The sequence below is a fragment of the Pteropus medius genome, unplaced genomic scaffold (genome assembly GCF_902729225.1).
Source record: "Pteropus medius unplaced genomic scaffold, Ma_sr-lr_union100, whole genome shotgun sequence".
Taxonomy (NCBI): Eukaryota; Metazoa; Chordata; class Mammalia; order Chiroptera; family Pteropodidae; genus Pteropus; species Pteropus medius.
In genome coordinates this window covers 4,138,022-4,160,918 of record NW_024340695.1, presented here as the reverse complement: position 1 = coordinate 4,160,918, position 22,897 = coordinate 4,138,022, and the positions used below count along the sequence as shown (strand labels likewise).

Genomic DNA, 22,897 nt, shown 5'->3' with positions numbered 1-22,897 from the left:
AAAACTACCATTCTATCAAAAGCCTGGCTGAGTTATACTGCCAACTCCAATGTACTGTATATTTGAAACTAATTTAAATAAATACATTTATTTTTTTAAATGTTACTTTTTTTCAATCACACACCTTTCCTTAGATTTTGTTCTACTTGGAAAGGAATAGGACCTAAGAGAAAGAATATCATCAACTCTCCTTAAGGACAGGACTACGATGTTTCATCTCTATGTTCTTTAATTCACAAAGTAAACATTTTACTTTAACACTTAAAAACAATAAGCTCTAAACCACTGAGCATTGTCTCTAGCTTAGCAAATATATCAGCACAGCCAAAGAAGTAAGTCCATACAGCGTCAATATCTCTTTTCCCATTCAGGGCAATGGCCCGGCGACTGTAATAATTCTGTGACAGTGAGAAGCCCAAATCTATCACTTGTAACCTACCAACCAAGAGTGGGACAGTGTCATATAAGCTCTAGAGGATATATTTCTTTCTTCTCTAAAGCATTTCAATATGCTTTAAAGCAGTGAAAAACAATTCTAAGCATAAGCATACCATATCATCACCATCAGAGACAAAACTGAAAGGCAGATCAACAGTCTCATAGGCTGCCTCTTTGTCTTACTTAGCATGTCTAAAATGTTAAGGTGACCTGTAAGGTACTCATGACTCAGCCAGCCTCTCCTATCTCTCAAGCCTCATGCAGTCCTCTACTTTCTGTGCAGTGGCCTAATTTGTTCCTGACTGCTCATGCTCTCTTCTACCACAAGAGTAAATTGCTCTTTTTTTGTCGAGAATGCTTCCAACACCCCAGCCCTGACCTTTGTTAATTCCAGTCTCAGTTCCAATGTCATTTCCTTAGAGAAGTTCTCTCTGACTACAGCTCAAGTCAGACTCCTTTATTACAGACTATCGTAGAAATGTGTTCCTCCCTTTAGTTCCTAGAATTAGTCTCTCATTAGTTAATTAGTTGATTAATATATATCTCTTCTTATAGACTAGAAGCTCTGTGAGATTAGAAACCATGTCTATTTTCACTTACCAGTGAACCCTCACCGCCTGTTCAATAAATTTTTACTGAATAGACATACAGATGAATTCACGTTAATGAAAAAAGAATTTTATTTAGTCTTCAACTGTCAAGATTAACAATCTGTGGGCTGTGAAGAAGAGTGGAAAGAAACTGAGGACCTGTCAATCTAGCTGTTGTTGACCAGGCATCCACTAGGAATTATAGGAACAGGGTTTGCTTGGGCACAACGAGAACAGAGAAGATTTCACTCACTCACAAGAAATCAATAAAAGGTCCACTGAGGTCAGATAGCATGAGCATATTAAATTTTAAGTAACAAGCCACATAACGTATTTGATAAAATGAGGGAGTAAACCACTTAAGCATCAGTCTGGTAGAGGATGCCCGGGTTCTAGTCACAACTCTGCTATGACAATTTGGTCAATAATGTCTCTGACTTCAATTCCATCAACTGAAACACCAGGGTTAGGCTGTAAGTTTTCTAAGGTCTCTCAGCCTAAGATTTCAGAACTTTGTAGAATGTTCTAAAATGCATGCTTCTCGCAGATGTTAATACAGTACACAATGTAAGCCATGTGTCCTGTACAGGGATAAATTCTGGATTGTGAAAATACCTCAGAGTAAAAAGCAAGATTTGCACGCTGGCCAGAAGGAGCAAACAGTATACTTCAAAGACAGAGATGACCCATGGCCCAACTATATGTTTCATTACAAAAAATTTTTACTGTGTTATGAGGATAAATAACACCAGAAATAGACATCATTTACTCCATAACTGAACACTCTTTCTCCACCAAGTGGTTTTCCCTCCCATTCTAGTGTTAACTCCATGTTCCTGGTTGCTCACCCACAGCTGGACGCCTTGCATGTTTTGCCTGTATCTGCGATCATCTGCCTTCCAAGATTTTCTATGGATATCTTCTTAAACACTGAAGTTATGAATGCTCAGAAATTTTTGAAAAGAACAAAAACAATTCAGACATACTGACTAACAATGATACCTAATGACGAGATTAAAGAGGTAATTATAGACAAAGGGATTTTTAAACGCAATGAAGGCATGTAAGTTGACATTTGGGAAGAATGGGGCAAGAAAGATCATTCAATACCAGTTAAGCTATATTGTTGCTTTATAAATTTTTAGAAAAATAATAAATTAGAAACCTATTGGTTTCCCCTGTTTTTTCTCTTTATCATTTCACTTTATGGACACCTAAAATCTTAAGAGATAAATCAGTCCTCACTTTTCATCATATCCTAATTTGTTACTTCACTTATATAAACAATTTTAATAACGATTAATAATAGAACTTTTAAAAGTCATCTTTTGAAGTACCATAAATAATTAATAACTATATCAGAAGGGAATGATGGAAGACAATTCTGCCTTTCCAAATTTAAAAACTCTTATAAACTAACACTTATAAAAATATTCAGTATGATGTTGGATCATCAGCACCCATACTCTTCAGACTAAGTTTTTGTGCCTCTAAGTCTGCCTCTGCCTTAATATTTTCGATACTAAAGACAAATTCAGCCAAAAGTTCAGATCTAAAATATTCCCTAAATTTCATCTAAAATGAAACTCTTAGCAATAGATTCAAATATATACATGCTATAATGGCAACTTTTGAAAAGTGTAATCGCGCTTTCAGCAAAACTCTCAGATCAAATGAAATTTATTAAAGAAATTAAAACTTCCTGTAAGTTCTTCTCGAGACGATTGTAGATATCATGAGGCCTCTCTAGATTCCAAAAAGGCATATATTATGAACATTAATTAGATATTTAATTAGTGTTAGATTTTAAACTGTGACAACTATATCCCCATATTCTAACAAAATGACTAGCACAAAAGGGGTCTCAATAAATGTTTTTAATTCATAAGTGCTTATTTTTACTATCACAATGTTTTTATTAGATTTATATTTCAGCAAATTGTGCTTTTATGTGTTCTATGTATTCATTACATAAACTCCTACTTCAGTAATTTAGTCTTACAAGTCACATTATATTTGTATTATATTTGTCTATGCATATTTTAATCTTTTACTAGCTGCTCAACTTTAAAATTTCTCTTGATCTAACATAGTAAATACATCCAGTACTTAGAGAAAATAAGCAGATTCTGAAAAAAAGATTCATGTTACAAAAGAGTAAAAGAAAAGTTTCTAGAGAATTAAAACTAGCTTCCAGTAATCAAAAAAAAAAAACATTCTAAGGAAGTATCCTAAATTATCAAGAACTTGTCATTCAAGATTTAAATAAAAGCTTAATAAATGTTTTAAAAATTCTTATTATTGAATTATGATCTTTATTCAGGTTTCAATATACTCTATTGAATTTTGGGGGTTCATAGCCAAAAAGGGTCTGAGAAGCTAATTTTAAGGTTATTAAACAACTCCTTCCTTTCTATCCTAATCCAGAATTAGCACTCAGGTATTTTTTATTTTTTATTTTTTATTTATCTATGGCTGTTAAAATTCTGTTAGCAAAGATTCTTTTACACATACAACAACGAAAGTCTCACCCACAGGGCCCTTAATCCTGTAAGATACATTTCCTTAGCGATATCTAATATTGTGGAATTTATAAGAAGTCTTTTCTCATGGTCAGAAAGATGTTCTGTTGGCATTTAACCTTGGCTTACACACTTCTAGAAAACCCTGTCTGGTTCCTCTAATCCTCCTTGCATATCTGTTTTAGGAAGACAACAGAAGTACACATTTTCTTCATTCCTGTTGACTATATAGTCTATAAAAAACTGATGAGAACTCACATCTGAATGGTCTAACCTTTGCTATTGTCTCACTGGAACCAAGACTGTGAAATGCTCCCTAACAGGGAGACCCTTTCAAATATAGTTTACTGGATGGCTCTTTGTCTGTGTCTTTTCCATTTTAATCTCTAACCTATGAGAAAAAAACTTTAAGAGCCAAAGGAAAATGTACCCATTCGGTTGTTTAGAATAAAAACAAAACAACACTTTTCTATCTTCTCCCGAGGGGAAAATGAGGAGCCCGAATGTTGATGTTATCACACCAAATGATCTGACATTTAAAAATACGTGTGCAGTATAGGGTTAACATAAAAAAAAGAAAGAAAGAAACCTATCCTTTCGAACAGTCTCTGATTTTATTATAAAATAAACCAAAGTGGGGCGGGGGGTGGGGGTGTGGAGAGTGTCTTTTGGATTTTTTCTAAAAGAATGGGTAAAGTACAGTTTTTTTCTTTGCCTTTTCTAATTTGCCTTTGTGCTCTTGACCCAAGAAACTGTATCTGATTACATATCAGAGAGAATAATAAACCTAAATTGATGACTGACATTTTAACAGACTGAACAGTAATATTTCACCACTGAAATCCTGGACAGTTTTCTAAGGGTTCTTTCTACAAGTGGGCAACATAAATAGCCAGCACATTGAGGGTTTAATTATGAAATCAGAAGACTTGATTCACGACCCTCTTTTCAAAGCCCAACACCTCTTCATTCTCAGACACGATGTCTTAGAGATGCAATCACAAGCACTTACCTTGTTTATTTCCCAGTCTTCCTCCAACTTTTCTACTGCAGCTGAGTCCTGAGTGGACTCCTGCATATCAGAAGTGATCTGCTTCTCTCTGCCTGGCAGAGTAAACTCTCCTTCCTTTTCTGTTGAGCATTTTGATTTGAGAATGCTGTTGAGATAATTTTCCATCTCCTGCTTAGCAGATTCAAGTCTGTTTTCCAAATCTTTTTGTTTATGCTTAAGTGATTTTATATCATCTTTAATAATCTTCTGTCCCACTGAAGATGTATTCTGCTTGATGGATTTTGCTAAACCTAAAATCTTCTCTAATGTGCCATCTTGTAAATGAAGTCTATTTTCTAGCTCCTGTGAGTGGAGAAAAGATTGTCACAAGAAGTATCCATTCAATTGTCACAAGAGTTTAATTGACTCTTATAAATCACAGCACATTCTGCTTTACTAGTGGGAAGAATAAAAAAATTTATCAACTCATACCACAAAGAAGAAACTTTGGGTAAAATTTAAACCAAGACAGCATCTCAGATCAAATTCTCGAAACACATTTTCATGTGCAAGTAGAAATTCATAAGAAGTAACAAATTTTCACAACACAGTTCCCGGTATCTTGAAGGCAGTCAATATATATTTGTTGAGTACATATTTAGTTCAAGATATAGACTTTTTACATAATCAAAACACTGAAGCACCTACTACTTGTAAAACATTGAACAAAGAATAAAAGGATCATTTAGAATGTGCCCATATGAATCTAGTGTTAATATTTAAAATTTAGAGCAAAGCTTAAATCTATCTAGTACAATATCTAATAGCAGGAAATCAATCAATATTTACCAAATGCATGAACAATTGAGGCTAATTTGAGAACTCTAGACTCAAAATGAATCTAAGGTTCTATAGCAACTACTGATGTTACTCTTGAAACAGAATAAGCCTTAAAGTTACTAGGTAAACAATATAGGTTTATTAGTCACTATCCTAACAGCCCACACAATAAATATGCATTCATTCAATTAACAACAAGTATTACAAGGTTTAAAGTTACCTAGATGAATAAAATATAGTCCCTTCAAATTCTTATAGGCTAGTGAGAGACAGAGAAGTAAACAGACAATTGTAATAGGAAGTGAAAAGATCTATACTAACACATATGCCTAGGTCACTGAAACGTTTTAAGCTGAAAGAAGGGAGTTCCAGGTTGGCATTTTAGAAAGGTCCAGCACAGCCATGGGGAAGGTTCACTGGAGAGGGTGACACTGCATTCAGAAGTCTCATGCAGAGATCTGTGAGTTGGGGGCCTGTTCTAAAGCAGCAATAACAGGGATAATGGGGGAGGGACAAACTGTAGAGATATTCCAGAGATGAAAGAGATAGCACTCGATGTCTGACTAGATTGGAGAGTCTGGGAAAGGTTATCCAGGCTTCTGACTTGAAAGCCTGGAGAGGTGGTGGAGATATTCTTGGAGTTAGAGAACATAGTCGATAAAGCAGTTTCATTGGTAGAGAGCCAGGGGATAAAGAAAGGGAAGGGGATGATGAGTTATTTTTTAGACATACTGAACTGCAAATAACTGTGAGACATCAAGTACAGATGTCTGCTGGGATTCAGAAAAAGTACTCATCAGACTAGGGTCCGAAGCCTTCACTCTGTCATTTGACCTGAGTGCCCTTGAAAGTCCTTCACCTCCCAAGGACTCAGTTTATCATGTGTAAAATGAGGGGTTTGAATTTGATGGCCTCTGAGTTTCCTTCTGGCTATAGCAAAAGTCTATATTTTAATTTTCAACAGAAGCCCGAGCTCCTCAGGATTAGGCTTATGTCTTATACTTTTCTCAGTATCGATGGCACTCAGTGTCTTGGATATGATGAACCCTCAATGTTTGTCACACTACCACTGCTAAAAAGGGAGAGAGACTTGTCTTCACGTCAGGCCATTCTACAGGAGAGGTCTGGCTTAATTCCCAAGTCCCTAAAAGGAGAGATGAAACATCACCAAGCTCACGCCAGCAGTGCTGCCCTGAGACTCACCCCATGAAATCTCCAGTCAAGAAACTATGAAAGGAGGAGTAAAGAAAAATGCTTTACTTTGTTTTTGTCTAGGAGACACCACTGGGGCCTATTTATGTTGGCTATGCAAACAGTGAGAATCTAAGGAATGTGTTTTGAGGGTGTGGGTAAAAGGCTGTAGTCCTCATTGTATCCGGTTAGGTGTTGCTGGAGAGAGTGGGAGAATTTTGGAAGCCCTACATCTGGAAAGAGCGTGAATAAATGATATAACTCCCATCACCCCATGATGAAGAACGCAAAATTGGAATATTTCCCCCTGGATTTTGTTGTATTAGATGCATCCTTGACTACTCAGTTTCTTTTGGAATCACTGTGCTGTCTCTGAAAGATATCCAGGAGCTACAGACGGGTCAGGGGTGGAACTGTCTCTGAGGGTCCTGAACGCAGGGACTCAAATTATAAAGGCATCTGTCCACAAAAAGAGTATTCCCATTTTTTAATAACTGGGTAGAACTTTAATTATCTAATAGTCATCTGAATGGCACCTGAATTTCTAAGCAAAGACACTGACTAGTCAAGTCGTAATTAAAATTGAGTTTTTAAAATATCTATCATGTCTGGACGTTGTTTAATACCTGCAGTTCCTGTAGTTTTTCCTCAACTGCTGTTTGATCCACAGGCTTGTCAGAAAAACTAACAAATTCCTTGGAGAAATTGTCCAATTCGGTATGCAAGTCTGTGATGCAAATCTGGTATGTGTGGTGTTCTTGAACATGACCTTCCAATTTTTGCACGGAATCCTAAAAATAAAACCATTGACAATTTGTGAATTATTTCTTTCTGAATTTTCTCATTCAGAAAGTAAACTGTTCATAAATACTTGTTTTATGAGAGTTCATCTTGAAATAGGAATATGGCCATCAATCATCTAGTTCATTTAGATTTCAGTGTTTGTGATCTTTCACTGTAAAATTCCCTCTTCCTCCACAAAAATGACCTTTATTAAAACCACATTTCTTTCCCCTGTGCTTCTTTGCCTTCATTTCATTCCTGAAGACAATCTATTTGTCAAGAGATTTACAAAATGAAATGGCTACAAATTATATCATCAAATCATAAACATCTATAATAAAGCAGCTTCCTTAATTATCCTTCTTACTAAAACCAAGTAACCACATTTGGAAATGAGACTATATATATGAGATCAACCTAAGCCTTGATTCCTTTCGTAAGATTCAAACTCCAAAACGGTGTGTTAGGAAAAAGTAATACTAACTCGAAAGCAAAACTATCTTCAGGTTATCTTCCTAGAATAAGAAAATAAGGTGACTACACCTGGTCAGAAAAGTAGCAACTATTAAGCTAAACAACTTACAGCCAACCGGATATATCTTAACCCCTGTGCATTCCTTCTATCTGTATAAGGAGGTTTTCTTACCCAGGTAATTCTTATATTGAAGCTGACTTTGGAGAACCATAAATAATTCTCTTAAGAGAATACACTCCCTCATGACGAGCTAACATTTTATCTTTTAACTCTTTTACTGCAGATCACGTGGAAAGATACAAAGGAGGGACACTGACTAATAAGATGGTTTATACGGAATACCAGATACAAATTATTACAAAAGGTAGATGACAGATAGATGGATTGGTGGATAGATGGATGCAGAGATACGTGGATGGATAGATGGATGGGTGCACAAATGATGATGCATGAATAACTCTGACACCATCACCTTCATCGAGATGTCTAAAAAATCTGAACTCTTCCTATTCCTGAAGTGGAGAACTTCAGTGAGAGAAAATAATATCACCACCAAATAATACACAATGGACCCTCTAGCAAAACTGGATTGATTCCTCCAGTCCTGAGGAGTTAATAATTTTATCTTAAAGTGATAAATTAAATTTTAAAAGCTTTCAGTTTACTAAAAGAACAACAAAAAATAGTTTTATATGTAAACCTTCAATAATTATGCATAACTATGACAATCATTTAAAATTTTATTTTGACCACTTCACCTCTAGCTGCTGAAGAAGACTTTCATGCAGATGCTTTATTTCCAGCCAAGGCTCTTCACTGAAGTTGGGATTTTTAGTGCATTCTAAGAGGTAATTTCCTTGAGATTTTAACTCCTTTAGCAAGGATGTCAAATCTTGTGCTTTCTGGAGGAATTTCTTATAAATTTTTAACTGAGTTTTCTTTTCCTGCAAACCGTGCTGCAGAGCAAAGCCCGCTTCTTGTTTCTTCTTTAGTTCTGTGAGCATTAATCTCAGGTCCTCCTTACTTTGCAAATACTTCTCTCCTTCTAGTACAAGCTTTTCTTGATGGCTAAAATTAATGAAATATTTTACAAAGGAAATGACACTAAGCAAAATGGAATGGCATTTGCATATTATACAAATGCAATATACATTATAATAAAAAGCAATAAAACAACACTAATATGTATTACTCCAAAGACTCTTCTGGCATTCTAACATTCTAAATAGCTCAGAAATTAAGACAAATTATTTGTAGTATTACTAAAAAAAAAATATATATTGTTTTTTATTATATAATTTGACCTGAGAATGAATACTTAATAATTTCGATTTTGAAATATCCCAGTTTCTATTATATTTAAATATAATTATATTATCCTATGTTCTTCTCTTTCATGTAAGTAAAATAAATAAGCATTCAGTACATTGGCTAACTAGTAGTATATGCTTTCGATAGCTTAAACTTAGCTTTCATCTGGTTGTCTCTTTAGAAAAGTATAAAATTCACATTTCCATCAAACATTAAATGTAACATTTATGATGTGATATGAATTAAAAGTTTTCACCAGAATCATGTCCATTGAATTCAGACATTTATCAATGTTTACAAATTTAAGAATCTCTCACGATATATATTTAAAAGCATTAATTATTCTACAGTAAAACTAGGCAGGTACGGAGGTTGTCTGGGGGAAGGGAGTTTCAGGGAGGAAGTGAAGTACTGAAGGTGGAATGACAGCCAGACTATGTTAATTTGTTACCAGGGCCCCCACCCTTTGATGCACCAGCCAAAGTAAACGCTTGCCACGGAGTTAGACACTTTTACATCTGATCCAGAGAACTATTCCTCTTCCTTTCTGCTTGACATTTTGGATGTCCCTGACCTACTGACTTTCTCTCCAACAGATATTATATCCAAATCCAGGAGGCAGACAAAACATGCTTGTTATGGCTCCACTGTACAGTGAAGAACCATAAAAGTGGTGAAGGCACGCCCTTTACCTTAGATACGTGTTGGCTAAATGGAGTGTGTTGACCCACTGGTTCTCAATATCAGTAACGGTCTTTGAAACCAAAGGAACCTTGCTGGTCTCAGCCTGACTCATGATCATCTGTATTTTAGCGTCCCCTTCAGGCTTTAGTAAAATGATTTCCTGAATTAAATAAAAAAGATTTAATGATCTCATTCATATCACTTAGGGATAGTACATATATATCTTTTTCATTTATAAACATTATATTCAGATTCTAACTGTAGAGATTTCAAAATTACCCTTTCATTTTTAATATGCCCAAAAGACAAAGATATCTCCTCCATGTTATACCGGACTGATTCTTAATAAACATTTGTCACATTGATCTGACTGCATGCCTGCTCTCCTCTTGAGTTTCAACTGCCTTCAAAGAAATAACATGCCAAAAAACAAAACAAAACAAAAAAACCCTGGCAAATTTTATCTATTCCATTATTTATGAATGGAGAGTTAGGGTATCAACCTGAATGAGACATTCTTACACACCCCAAGATGAGACTTACAGCTTCTCACAGGAAATTACGGTGTCCCTCTTGTCAAATCTTGTCTCCCTACCATGACGTAATTAATGCCCATTCCCTGTCCTTCTCTTTCCCTCCTTTGCTCTGAACTTTCGAGCTCTTCCCTTCTTGGAAATTATTTTAGATTCACCTTTTCTGGAAAACCTTTTGGATATAATTCCAAAATATTCCACTTATTTCATTAAATCTCACCAACCCTAAGCGCTCATTATTCTTAACCATCTCTTCCTCTAACAATGCTTTGGTTAACATGATTTCAATTCTTCTGAGTTTCTTTTAAGCACATGTGCTTCTGTCCCCTGCACTTTAAACTAGCAGTATTTATTGAATCTCCACTTCGATAAAAGTGAGCTGGAGATTCACTTGCGTTCTACAAGCCACTCGGTATCTAGTCATCTGTATGAACCTTACATATCCACTCTGCAGAAGAGTTCCTCTCCAGCCCTTGACATTGCTGATGCCTCTGCTGTACTGATACATGTTTTATATCCTGGCAAACTCCCACCTGCCACAGCTCCAACTTATTGCCTTTATTTCAATCCTCTGCACTCAGTGAAGATGAACAATAACTGAGAATTGCCCTCAGAAAGGGAGACTTTTCTTTCTTCCATAAGCGTTAAAATAATTTCAGAGCCATTACAGCCCTTCTCTTTTATAAGCTCAGTCACCTGAATGTCTCGCCTTTCCACAGTGATCCTATTTCCCATTAAGAAACAAATCTTTGACATTTTCCTCTAAATGTTTTCAAAATTAGAGTTCACTCTGACCTCAGAAATTTAGTTTCCACAGTTTTACCTTTATTTTTTGGATTCTTTCCTCAAGTGGCATGTGACCTTCAGATGAATTCAAAACCATAAGGGACTCTTTGATCCCTGTTATCCAATGAATTACATCATGTACAAGGTCATTAAAGCTCTGGTCCTCGGCAGGAGGTAATTTATCCTCTTCCTCAATTTCACATATTTGTCTCAATAATGCCTGGTATCTATCAATCAAACGTGTTGATTCCGCTATTATTTCTTCTTCTTCAGTAAGCCCATATTCCTTTAAAGAGTTGTTCAACTGGGCCGCAGATTCAAATTGTTCCCTGTAAATATCACTGAAAGTTTATAGGAGCCACAATACCATGTAAGGAACCATAGTTCCCAGCACATATATTTTATGCAAGATCAGCTATACCTCTTCCTAGCTAGAGTCTGGCAAACTAGCTCGGTTTTCTCTCTTGACTCTTCGATTTCTTTCCATTTGTCTTCTTGATTAGTCAACCACGTACTCAAATTTCTATGGTCATCCTGTAGTCTAAAAGAACACCACATGTTAGAATATAAAAGAACCAAAGAGCGTTTATTTGAAGAGAATGTTGGCATGAATTTTGGGAGCCAATCAGGTTTTTAGTACATTTTTTTGCTATTCTTTGGAGAAAATTTAATTTGTAACATTAAAATCAGAATAATAGCCTGTATTACAGTGGGATTCTATATAACAATGAGCCACGCAAATATATCAAACAGGAAACAAACAAACAAAACATTTCGGCCTCTCCTTTAAACCTCTGTCATATTAAATAATTTAAAGAATTCTCTAAACTTCTATCTTCCTGGAGTCTAACTTAGATTTGACAGTGTATATTTAACATATGGTATTTGTGTGTATTATGTATCTCAATGCTAGCTGTACTGAGGCAAAGCACATATAAAAATATAATTAGAAAACATGTTAATTAGATGTCATCTTTATTTCCTACCTCAGTAGCTGCTGCACGTAGTCACCAAGCTCCTTTGCTCGCAGCTGGCATACGGACTCCATTTTTTCTAATTCAATTTCTTGACTTACAATCCAACTGTTAAGCTCCTTAACATGTGCTTTGGGCAGATGTTTCTTCACATGATTCAGTACAGTTTCCACCTGCTGTATTTTACTGCCTCTTTCTTCAAGAGTCAAAAAATCCTTAAAAAAGACAGAAAGTCTGTGTCCTATCGGCAAGTCTAAGTATGGTCACTGTCACCCCTATGACACTTTCCAAGACAGTACATAGACATGCCATCTTCTTAACATCCTATACAAGAGGAGTGCTATGGAGATATAACTCCAATAAAAAAAGATGATTTATGTTAGTTCTAGAGTGTGTACACATCTGACTTTCTGGAAATGATATCAAGCAAAGTAATACAGTGCCACCGTGAAGGTCAGCAGAAGCAAGCCTAGGAAAGCTGCATTTTTCTTTCCTGGCCTTTCCTAAATACTTGTTCATTTCTGGCAATCAACATGTAAAACTAAACAGACTAAACAAACCATTCTCTATTTAACTTTGTACAAATCAGAATTTATTTCAATGTTTGTGTTTAAAGGTTAGAGCTGAAGACCATGTAATGAGCAAAGTTAAAGGCAGAACAGAGCAGAGCAGAGCAGAGAAGAGACAAGACAAGACAAACTGGAACTTTAAACTAAAGGCAGTTCTATTAATAAAGAACTTTAAACTAAAGGCAGTTCTATTAATAAAGAACAGCATCATCAAAGCAAGGAATCAGAGAACGTTTAATGCCATCGATAAGCTTGAGAGCATGACTTACCACAAAATTAAAGTACTAATAATCTACCCTAAAGTATTCAAGAGTTAAGGGTACAATACGCATTTTAAACGTTCAGGCACTTGGCCTTTTATTTCAGGCTACCCTCCATAACACTCTGACCAGCAGTTTATTAAAGTTTAACTCAATTTTTTAAAGAAATATGGCTGGGAAAAGTCTTAAAAAATCAAGAGATCTCTTTCGGGAAAGTAAAAGGGATTACGAAATCCAAATTAGGTAAGGTCTTAATTTCTCTTATCAAATATGATTTTAATGCAACTTATAAACAGCATCTTAGAACAGGTGTGAAAATTGAACTTGTTTAAATCACTTGCACCCTTATCCAGTAAACATAAGAGTTTCAAAATATCTGGGGAAAAGCCAAGTTATATGGAAATACTATCTCTGCAGGGAATTAATAAGTCAAAGTAATTATTATCCTATCTACTTAAATATAGTTCTATGCCTCTAGTATTTGAGTTGTGATAAATTCTAATTGAAATTTATACACATCTTACAGAAAGTTTTTGTAGCTTTTGTTCCATACTCGTTTTTGTTTCTGATGATTCAAAACATTCCTTAAGGTTCATTTTAATGCTGTTGAACCAATCATTAAAGTTTTTACACTGATCTGCAGAAAGAAAAAAAAAATCTGTATTCATTCAAGGAAGATGTCATATATCTAGTTAAAGTGAGAGATTTTGAAACTTGCTTCCTACACCATAGATACAAATCATTGTATAAAGAACATGGTAATAAGTTGAAACCAAATTTTGAGGACTAATAGAGTCTTGAAAGTAATTGTGGTGTATTTTCTAGACTAAACCTCCCTTCCAAGCATACAGGACACCCAGAGACACTAGCAGGGGCAGCCTGCTCACAGGCACGTCTCCAGACACACTCAGCACAATGAGCAAGTCAAAGAGGAGGATGCTGGTGATTCTCTTTCTTGAAACAAAGATTTGCGACTTAAAAGAAATGGATGCTATTTATGACATGCATAGATCAGTGAGTACTTCCTCCCAAAAGATTTATACGAATAAATCCTTAATCAATCAGTCAGTCAATAAATAAATCAATCAATCCATCCTTTTCCTTAAATATAATCTATGCAACCACCTCTAAGTGAAGCTTAGATTAGCCTTTGTATTCACAGTGCTTATTCATACTTCAAGATTCCTAGAAAAACAGTAAGAGAAACATGACACTCACCATTCAATAACTTAGAAAAGTGATCTTGCAAAACACTTTTTTTGGTATTAAATAAATCGCTGACACTTTCATATTGCTTTTTTAATTCAGAAAGTTCAGGAGTCAGACAACCTATTTGATTCTCAAGTAATATCATACTGTGTTTTTGCTGTAGAATTTGCTGTTGTATCTCCTAAATATATAAACAAACAAATAATCATTGTCTTAAAATGAGCTCAATTTACACAAAGCATACCAGATCTCCACTGTTTTTGTAAAATTCTAGGTGGTTTTCTATTGGGTGGATTTGTTTTCTCTTAGCCAGTAAATGTATAATGCAAAATGCAATTTAATATCAAATCATCACTGTCCACAAAGCAAGTTAAACAACCAAATATACACAAATTGTTCTGAAATTTTCCCCTAGGCTTTCGTTTTTAACTATTTGTATTAACCTCAAGAGGGAGGTCAAGACCATCAGAAATAAATGTGAAAATAAATCTGAACAACAGAAGAGAAGCCACTGGAAAGTACCTCTAGTTTGGTAAAGATCTCCAAGCTGTCGGAAGGAGACAGGGCTTTCAGGAGGGACTCAGTCATCCCAATCTGGGTCTTGGCTTGATCCAGGTCCTCCCTTAGCTCAGCGGTGCTGCCACTGAGTGCAGAGCAACTGGGTTCTCCTGTTAAACGCATTTTTACATCCTCTATCTTATTCAAAATAGAGGTCTCCATGACCTGAAATCATGAAACATATTAAGTACTATACCAGACTTTACTGAACTAGATTTTAAGACAACCATATTGCTAGAGAAAGGGTTGAAACTTCATTTTAATGTTAAATAGTCTTCTCTACGTCTAATTCTTCATCGTTATACATCACTAATAGGACAATTCGATTGTGGCCTTTAAAGAAAAAGAGTTTTAACATGAAAAACTGAAACTGACCTTTTGATTTTTTTATGAGACCAATCTAAATCTTTTCCCTTAAAACAAGTTTTATCTAGCATACCAACTGAGGTCATTTCATAGCACTCATTTGAAAATATATAAAAACATACAGTAATAATTAAATAGCCAGCATTTGTTGAGTGTTTATTATGTACACAGCATCACGACAAGCACTTAATGTACAAAAATACAGACTTAAGGTTAAGTAAGTGTGCTCACGATCACAAAGCTAATAAGTGGCAGTGCCAGTACCTTACCCAGAAAGTCCGATTCACATTCAGCCATATGAATATTCATATTTAGCCACTATACACTTTGAACTATATAAAATTGTACAAATTTCGTCCACGACAGAAACTGACACTTGGGGTAATCTCCCCGTTTCTCCATCGAGCAACTAATAAACCTACAGTCACTCGAACCATATTCTTTTTCCTACACTCAAGACACTCATGAGGAAACCCTTGTTATTTTCATGGGTTCACGTAACATCTCCCCCTCCACACAAGAGGCCTGGGAAATAAGTGAAATGAGAATAAAAGAATGCAAAAGTCATAGTATTCATTCTAAATGTAGAACAAAGATAAACTATGCTATGCAGACTATCGAAAATTCAATTGAACTGAATATAGAAATTGAACAAAGGTGAATTAAAGAATGATCCTAATTTTATTTTAGGTTTAAGATTAGAATTCTGGTTTATAAACATTACTTGAGAATACTTTCACTGTAACTTTTAAATAAAAATTCTCTTACCTGTAGTTCAAGAGGTATTTCACTGCTTTGAAGCAGAAACTGTATTTTAGCCACTCTTTTTGAAAATTCTGAAGGTTTCTGTTCATAAACTTGTAACTCTTCCTAAAACACATAATTTGAATAAAAATATTTTCATTTTATACTTTATTTTCTGGTATCCACAATTGCTATTGTTAATACAGAAAAACTGAGAGAGCCTTTGAATTGGCCCTAATCACTTGTTTTTTTGATAGAATCCTAGGAGTTACAAACCTAGGTGCCTTCATGGGTCAGGCAAACATTACAACTAAGTGAAGAATTCTAGCTGTAAGACAATAGAGAGGGGGCTAGGCTTGTACCATACTGGCATGTAGGACCTACCTAAAGGAATTACATTTCATAAATTTGTACATATAAATTATGTCAACACACATGCACATACACACACACATCTCGCTGGCAGAATATGGCCCCCAGGCTGGCAGCTTATAATCCTTAACTTCATATTTTTAAACAACCTTAACTTCACATTTTTACATTTGTCTGTACTTCAAGAAAAATTTAAGGGACTCAGTCATACTTCATTTATACTTAGGAAAGTCATAGTTTACTTCATGATTATCATCATACACCCAGAAAACTCATAAATCTGCATACATTTTGAAAATCTTTTCCAAATGTGTAAAAATGGGTATCTGAATTTAAAAGTGAATAAAATGACAAATTAGAGAAAAAATTAGATTTGGAGCATTAGACTGGACATACTGTAAAGCCACCATGCATACATACACACGTTTTGATATTATATTGAACTAGATACAATTGCCAATATTTCACTGTTTTTGACCTACCAAGATAGTGATTTTATATGGACCAAACTAATAATATGTAAACAAATAAAACAATTAGGAAAAACTCTTCCTAGAGTTAAACCATATAATTTTAATTCTTTGTACATAGAAAAATCTGAGATTATGGTTTTAAAAACTAGCCTTTTTAAAAACTGTATAAAGTTGATATGCAGCCTTGTGTTTTTCTAATCTTTTTGAGGAACTGCTTAATTCAAATTATGAATAATCCATAATCATGATCTAGATCAGAGATTAACAGAATAAGGGCTGGTAGTCTGTTTTCATAAATAAAGTTTTATTGGAACCCAGCTACTTTCAAGCACTTATGTATATTATCTGTGACTGACGGCTTTCATGCTGTAAAAGCAGGACTGAATAGTTGTGACAAATGATCTACAAGTGATCAAATGATCTACAAACCTAAATATTTACTATTTGGCCCTTTAAGAAAAAGTTTACCTAATCCACGGGCCTAGACAGACCACCTGGGAATTATGCATTTTGATGGTGCTTCTGCTAGGAGTTTTTAACTTTTTATACACCATAAAGCCCTCTGGCAGTCTGGTGAATCCTATGGACCCTTTGCATAATATTTTAACCATAAAACAAAATGAATGATATAGGACTGTAAAGGAAAAAAATTACTGGGTTAGTTATCAAAATAGTAAAAAGAATTTATACTATAGCAATATATGTGTTTCTCTATTAATACCTTAAATAACAGGAAATAGCAGTACACCTATTAAATACCATATTTTCAAAGTAGTGATAAGGATAATAGTTGCAACGATAGGATGATGATTTTTAAAATATGATATTCTTGATAACAATGTCACATATAAGTTCATCCTACTATGTCTGTTGATTATAACATATACTACATTTTAGTTAAACATTTGTGAAAATAAAGATGCAACTTCTCTCATGTAAAGCCATTTCACCCACGAACCCCTTGGGTGTCTGTGAGCCCCAGATTAATAATCCCTGCTAACATCTTCCCGGATATTAAAAAGAAAACAATAGAGTCAGGTCCCACTCAAGAGATAATGAAAAAAATAAAAGATTTCTTTGTGATTTCTCTACCCCACATAAGATAGCAAACTCAATACTAAAATGTCAACTGTGTAAAACAAAAGAACAAATATATTATCTCTGTTAAATTACCTTCAGTTTTTCTCTTTCTTCTTCAGTCAGCTGATGCAACTCCATTTTTCGAAGGACCTTTTCAGTCCATTCATAAATTGCATCCCTTAAATTAAAAAGTTTGTCCCATAATGCCAGAGCTCGGCCAAGATTTTCATAGTAGTCTTCTGTCTTCTCATTTATCTACCACAAATAACAAAGAGAAAACCATTGTTTCAGTCAAACACTATTTTTAAATAAAATTTGAGTTTACCTTTACTGGCTATTTTTCTTTATTCGTTGACAAAAAAATTGCTTTAATATATCATGTAGTTCTTTCTTCTACCAAAAAAATCTTAGCTGATATGCTACAGCTTATATGCAATTGAAAGCAATAGTCTTCCTAATTTCTAAACTACAATAAATAAAACATGCTTTTAAAAACCCCAATAAAAATATAACAAATTCTTAATTTGTAATTTAAAAAAATCATTGGTTCTCAATTTAAAATGTATTAAATAAGTATATAGTTGAAAATCAACATCTTGTATGGATGAGTAACATATTAACTAGTTTATTTTAAATAAGTTGAGTTTGCACTTTTATATTTAGGGGATTATGGACCCATTTGTTAGTAGTGCCTATGTATATGCCTGGGTTATGAAGGTAATTCCTATGACATAAACTTTATATTATTTGAACATTTTACAATGAGCACTTCTGAATTTTGTAGTTAGATAAAAATACTAAAGATACAACAGAAAAGATCAATTTAATTGTTACATAATAGAATTTCTGGTCAATTCAATTATCACTTACATCAAGCCATCTATCCACAATAATATTAGCCTCTTTCTCAAAAGGAGGTTCTTCAAAAGTTCTCATTTTATTTAGATGAAATTGTAGATTTTTGCAGATCTGGTTAATCTTGTCTACAACTTCTAAATGTTCATTAAATTCTTCTTTGACAATTTCAATCTAAAAAAGATGAAATATGTTTTGATATATTGACATACACAAACTGATAAAAATTACAATTCTATCACTGGTTTTTATTGTCCCACTTTCTCAGTGAAAAGTATCTAGAATCCTAACCATATGGTTTAATAATAATTCTATACCAAATTTTCTTCCCACTCTGCATGATGAAATATGGTCTAAAACCATGTTTCTTATCCACATGAAATAATGTTTTACAAAAAAATCCCCTCCAATTCAATGGTATAAAAATCAAAGTTCCTAGATTCTACCAAAAGGAATTATCTTTATAATGCTGAAAAAAATAAGTGCTAATCTGAATAAAACAGAAAGAATCTAAAACATCTTTAATATGACTTCTGTTTTAATCTTACATGATTCCAACGCCACCATCATTTCTAATACGGAAAGTGAAACACTATTTTATGAAAAGCCCAATGATCTTAGACTATAACAAGAAATTTTAGTATTGACTAATGTAATCTTAATGTTTTATTCAATTTACAAATCTTACAAAAACTTGTTAAATAATTACATAAAATCTGAAAACAATTTCTCAAAAGCAAAAATCTAAAAATTATACCACCTCTGGGGGACTTCTATTCCAAAGAATATGGAGTAAACATACTTTTCCCTATTCTTCCCACTAAGTACAACTAAAAACCCTGCACGCCATACACAAAACAAACTTAAGAAGATTGAAAAGTAGAATTCAAGAAAGGAAAATGACACATTTTGTGTGTGTGTGTGTGTGTGTGTGTGTGAGTGTGTGCGCGCGTGCGCGCGCACGCGCGCGTGCGCCTTATTGCTAAATTGTATGCCTGAAACTTACTGGATTTTGTTAACTGATGTTGCCATAATAAAATTAATTAATTAATTTGAAAAAGAAAAAGAAAGGAAAATGGCTGGGGGCATCAGCTCCTGAAGAACAACCTACTGGCGAGCTCCCTGCATTTTGTTTTCCCTCTGATATTCCAGACTTGTGTGCTGGAGAAGCCAGTACCTGGTAAAACCACAGACAAAAAAAAAAGCCCCAAGAAAAGCCTGCTCTCTTTAGCCAAAGAACCAGGAATAAGACAACCTAGCAAGACAGAAAACTTTGAAAAAAATAATTGCTTACAGGAAACAAATGCCACAGAAAAAAACAGTGCCCGGCCTCCACCATGAGAGCAAAGGTTCAGTGTACAGCCTTGACTTGCACCATCACCAATCCGTAACAGGAGCCCCACCTTCACTCAACCAGGGTGGTGTCAGAAAAGGAAAAACAGAGAGCCAGGACTTTCACTCCTGGGCAGTAACAAAGCATCCCCCGCTGTGATGTCAGTAGAGGCCACACAGGGTAAGCAAGAGCCAGGGAGATATTAGGGGAGGCCTAGTGGGAGCTGGAACTCTCACCCTAACCAGCAATAACAAGGAGCCCCCCTATCTCCGGTGTCAAGAAATTATCCTTGACATGATTACCCATAAAGGTGATCCCAAGGAATCTACAAAAATATTCCTAGAACTGATAAATAGGTTCAGAAAGGTCAGAGAATACAAAACAAACAAACATATAAAACATATAACAATCAATTAGCAATGAATACATGAACAGTGAAATTTAAAATATAATACCATTTTTAGTTACTCCAAAAATTACTACTTTGGTGTAAATCTAACAAAACATGAATAGGATTTGTATGCTGAAAACTACAAAATGTTGATGAAAGAAATCAAAAAAGGTCTAAATAAATGCAGAGACATATCAAATTCATGGTTTTGGGTACTCAACATAGAAAAGATGTCAATTCTCTTAAAATCGACATATAGGCTTAATGTAATTACTATCAAATCCCTGTAATACTATGCTATAGATACAAAAAGATTATTCCAGGGTTGGTGGAATGAGTGAAGGGGGAGGGGATTAAGAAGTACAAATTAGTTACAAAATAGTCATGGGGATGTAAAGCACAGCATAGGGAATATAGTCAATAATACTGTAATAACTATATATGGTATCAGATGAGTACTAGATTTATCAGGGGATTACTTTGTAAGTTATACAAATGACTAATCACTATGTTGTACATCTGAAGCTAATATAATATTGTATGTAAAATGCAATTAAAAGGTAAAAAATTATTTAAAAAATAAAATTAGCTAGAAGGAAAAAGAAATATTTATATGGAATGGTAAAGGAACTAGAATAGCTAAAACATTTGAAAAAAATAGTAAAGTGGGAAAAATCAGCCTACTTGTTTTTAAAGCCTGTCATGTACAGTAATAAAGTTTATGGAGTAATGGGAGCGAAACAGACACACAGATCAATGGAATAGAGGAGTGAACCCAGAAATGGACCCACACAAAGATGCCCAACTCATTTTTGACAAAGGTACAAAAGAAATTCAACAGAGGAAATAGTCTTTTCAACATACAGTGCTGGAGCTACTGGACATCTCTAGACAAAAACATGAACCTTAACCTAAGTCTCACACATTATACAGAAACAAATGGATGATGGACTCAAACGTCAACCTAATACTTTAAACTCATAGAAAAAAGTAGAAGAAAATATTTAGGATCTTGAGCTGGGCAAATAATTCTTATACTTTGACACCAAATGCAGAAACCAAGAAAGGAAAAATTGACAAACTGGATTTTATCAAAATTTAAAAATTTAGCTCTAAAAAAGACCCTGTTAAAAGGATGAAAAGACAAGCTATAGTTTGGAAGAAAATTTTTGCAAACCACATTATCTGGCAAATAACTAGTATCTAGAATATATAAAGAACTCTGAAAGCTCAACAGTTTAAAAAAAAAATCAATCGATTTAATTAGAAAATGGGCAAAAGATAGAGATATTTCACCAAAGATGACATACAGATGACAAACACACACAAGAAAAGATGATCCATATCATTAGCAATCAGTGAAATGCAAACTAAAGCCACAATGTGATACCACTACATACCTATCAGAATGACTAAAATAAAAAACAGACAATATCTAATTCTGGAAAGGATGTGGAGAAACTAGATCACTCATATATTGCTGGTGGGAATATAAAATGATGTGGCCACTCTGGAAAACAGCTTGGCAGTTTCTTTCAAAACTAAACCCACGATTAACATAGAACCCAGCAACTGTACTCTGGGGTATTTTTTCCCCTGAGATATAAAAACTATGTTCACAAAAACCCCTTACGTGAATGTTTATAGCAACTTTATTCCTAATAGCCAAAAACTAAAGATGACCTTTGATGGGTAAACAGTTAAATAAGCCATTGTAGATCCACACCATGGACTACTACTCAGCAAAAAAAAAAGAAGGGGGCAAATCATCAATACATTTAAGAACCTGAATGAGTCTTTAGAGAATTATACTGAGTGCAAGTTGGCAATCCCAAAAGGTTACATACTGTATGATTTCATTTATGTAAGATTTTTGAAATGATAAAATTACAGAAATGGAGAACATATTAGTGGTTGGGAAGGGGTGGGGGCTGGAGAGAAGTGGGTAGGACTATAAAATGACAACATGAGGAACCCCTGTGGTGACAGAAATGCTCTTTATCTTGACTGTCAATGTCAGAACCCTGACTGCAACACTGGAGTATAGTTTTATAAGATTACACCATTGGGGAAACCCAGTAAAGGGTATACAGGATCTCTCTGTAGTATTTCCTACAACTCCGTATGACTCTACAATTATCTTGAAATAAAAAGTTTAATTAAGAAAATAAAAATTAAACAAATTTTTTTAAATAAAAAAATTACTGGGGAGGTTTCTGTCTCTAAACTGGACACTGACTGATACACTGGGAAAGCTGAGATGCAAATCCAGGTGTTTTTTTCTCCTAGTTCAGAACTCTTTGCATTTGGGCATAATAAATGTTCAAATAAATGGAAATCTATATACATTCACATTTTATACATTTATATATTTTATTATTCTCTGATATATATATATATATATATTCTCAATACGTTCAGAAAACATTGTTGTTACACTGACACAAGCTACCAGTGGGTGAAGAGAAAAGAAAGAGCAGGAGAGGGTCCTTTTAGCGTTGACAGAAATTGCAGGTTTTGTTCTAAAATGAATGGAAGGAGTGAAATAAAGGAAACTAGGACCCTCTGA

The 22,897-nt window shown here is 34.5% G+C and overlaps 1 protein-coding gene across 4 annotated transcripts in view; it reads right to left on the bottom strand.

Moving 5' to 3' along the window:
* LOC120603797 (nesprin-2-like) overlaps positions 1–22,897 on the bottom strand; it is a 226,721-nt gene that overhangs the window by 88,033 nt on the left and 115,791 nt on the right. For all 4 annotated transcript variants that reach the window (XM_039864585.1, XM_039864589.1, XM_039864593.1 and 1 more), the window contains exons 33-45: positions 18,620–18,778; positions 17,843–18,004; positions 15,849–15,950; positions 14,679–14,879; positions 14,166–14,337; positions 13,472–13,584; positions 12,131–12,333; positions 11,566–11,685; positions 11,182–11,473; positions 9,834–9,985; positions 8,589–8,898; positions 7,199–7,363; positions 4,563–4,904 (exon numbers count right to left, since the gene is read on the bottom strand). In XM_039864585.1, coding sequence (XP_039720519.1) covers positions 4,563–4,904; positions 7,199–7,363; positions 8,589–8,898; positions 9,834–9,985; positions 11,182–11,473; positions 11,566–11,685; positions 12,131–12,333; positions 13,472–13,584; positions 14,166–14,337; positions 14,679–14,879; positions 15,849–15,950; positions 17,843–18,004; positions 18,620–18,778 — 2,493 coding nt within the window. The remainder of the gene's footprint in view (positions 1–4,562; positions 4,905–7,198; positions 7,364–8,588; positions 8,899–9,833; positions 9,986–11,181; positions 11,474–11,565; positions 11,686–12,130; positions 12,334–13,471; positions 13,585–14,165; positions 14,338–14,678; positions 14,880–15,848; positions 15,951–17,842; positions 18,005–18,619; positions 18,779–22,897) is intronic.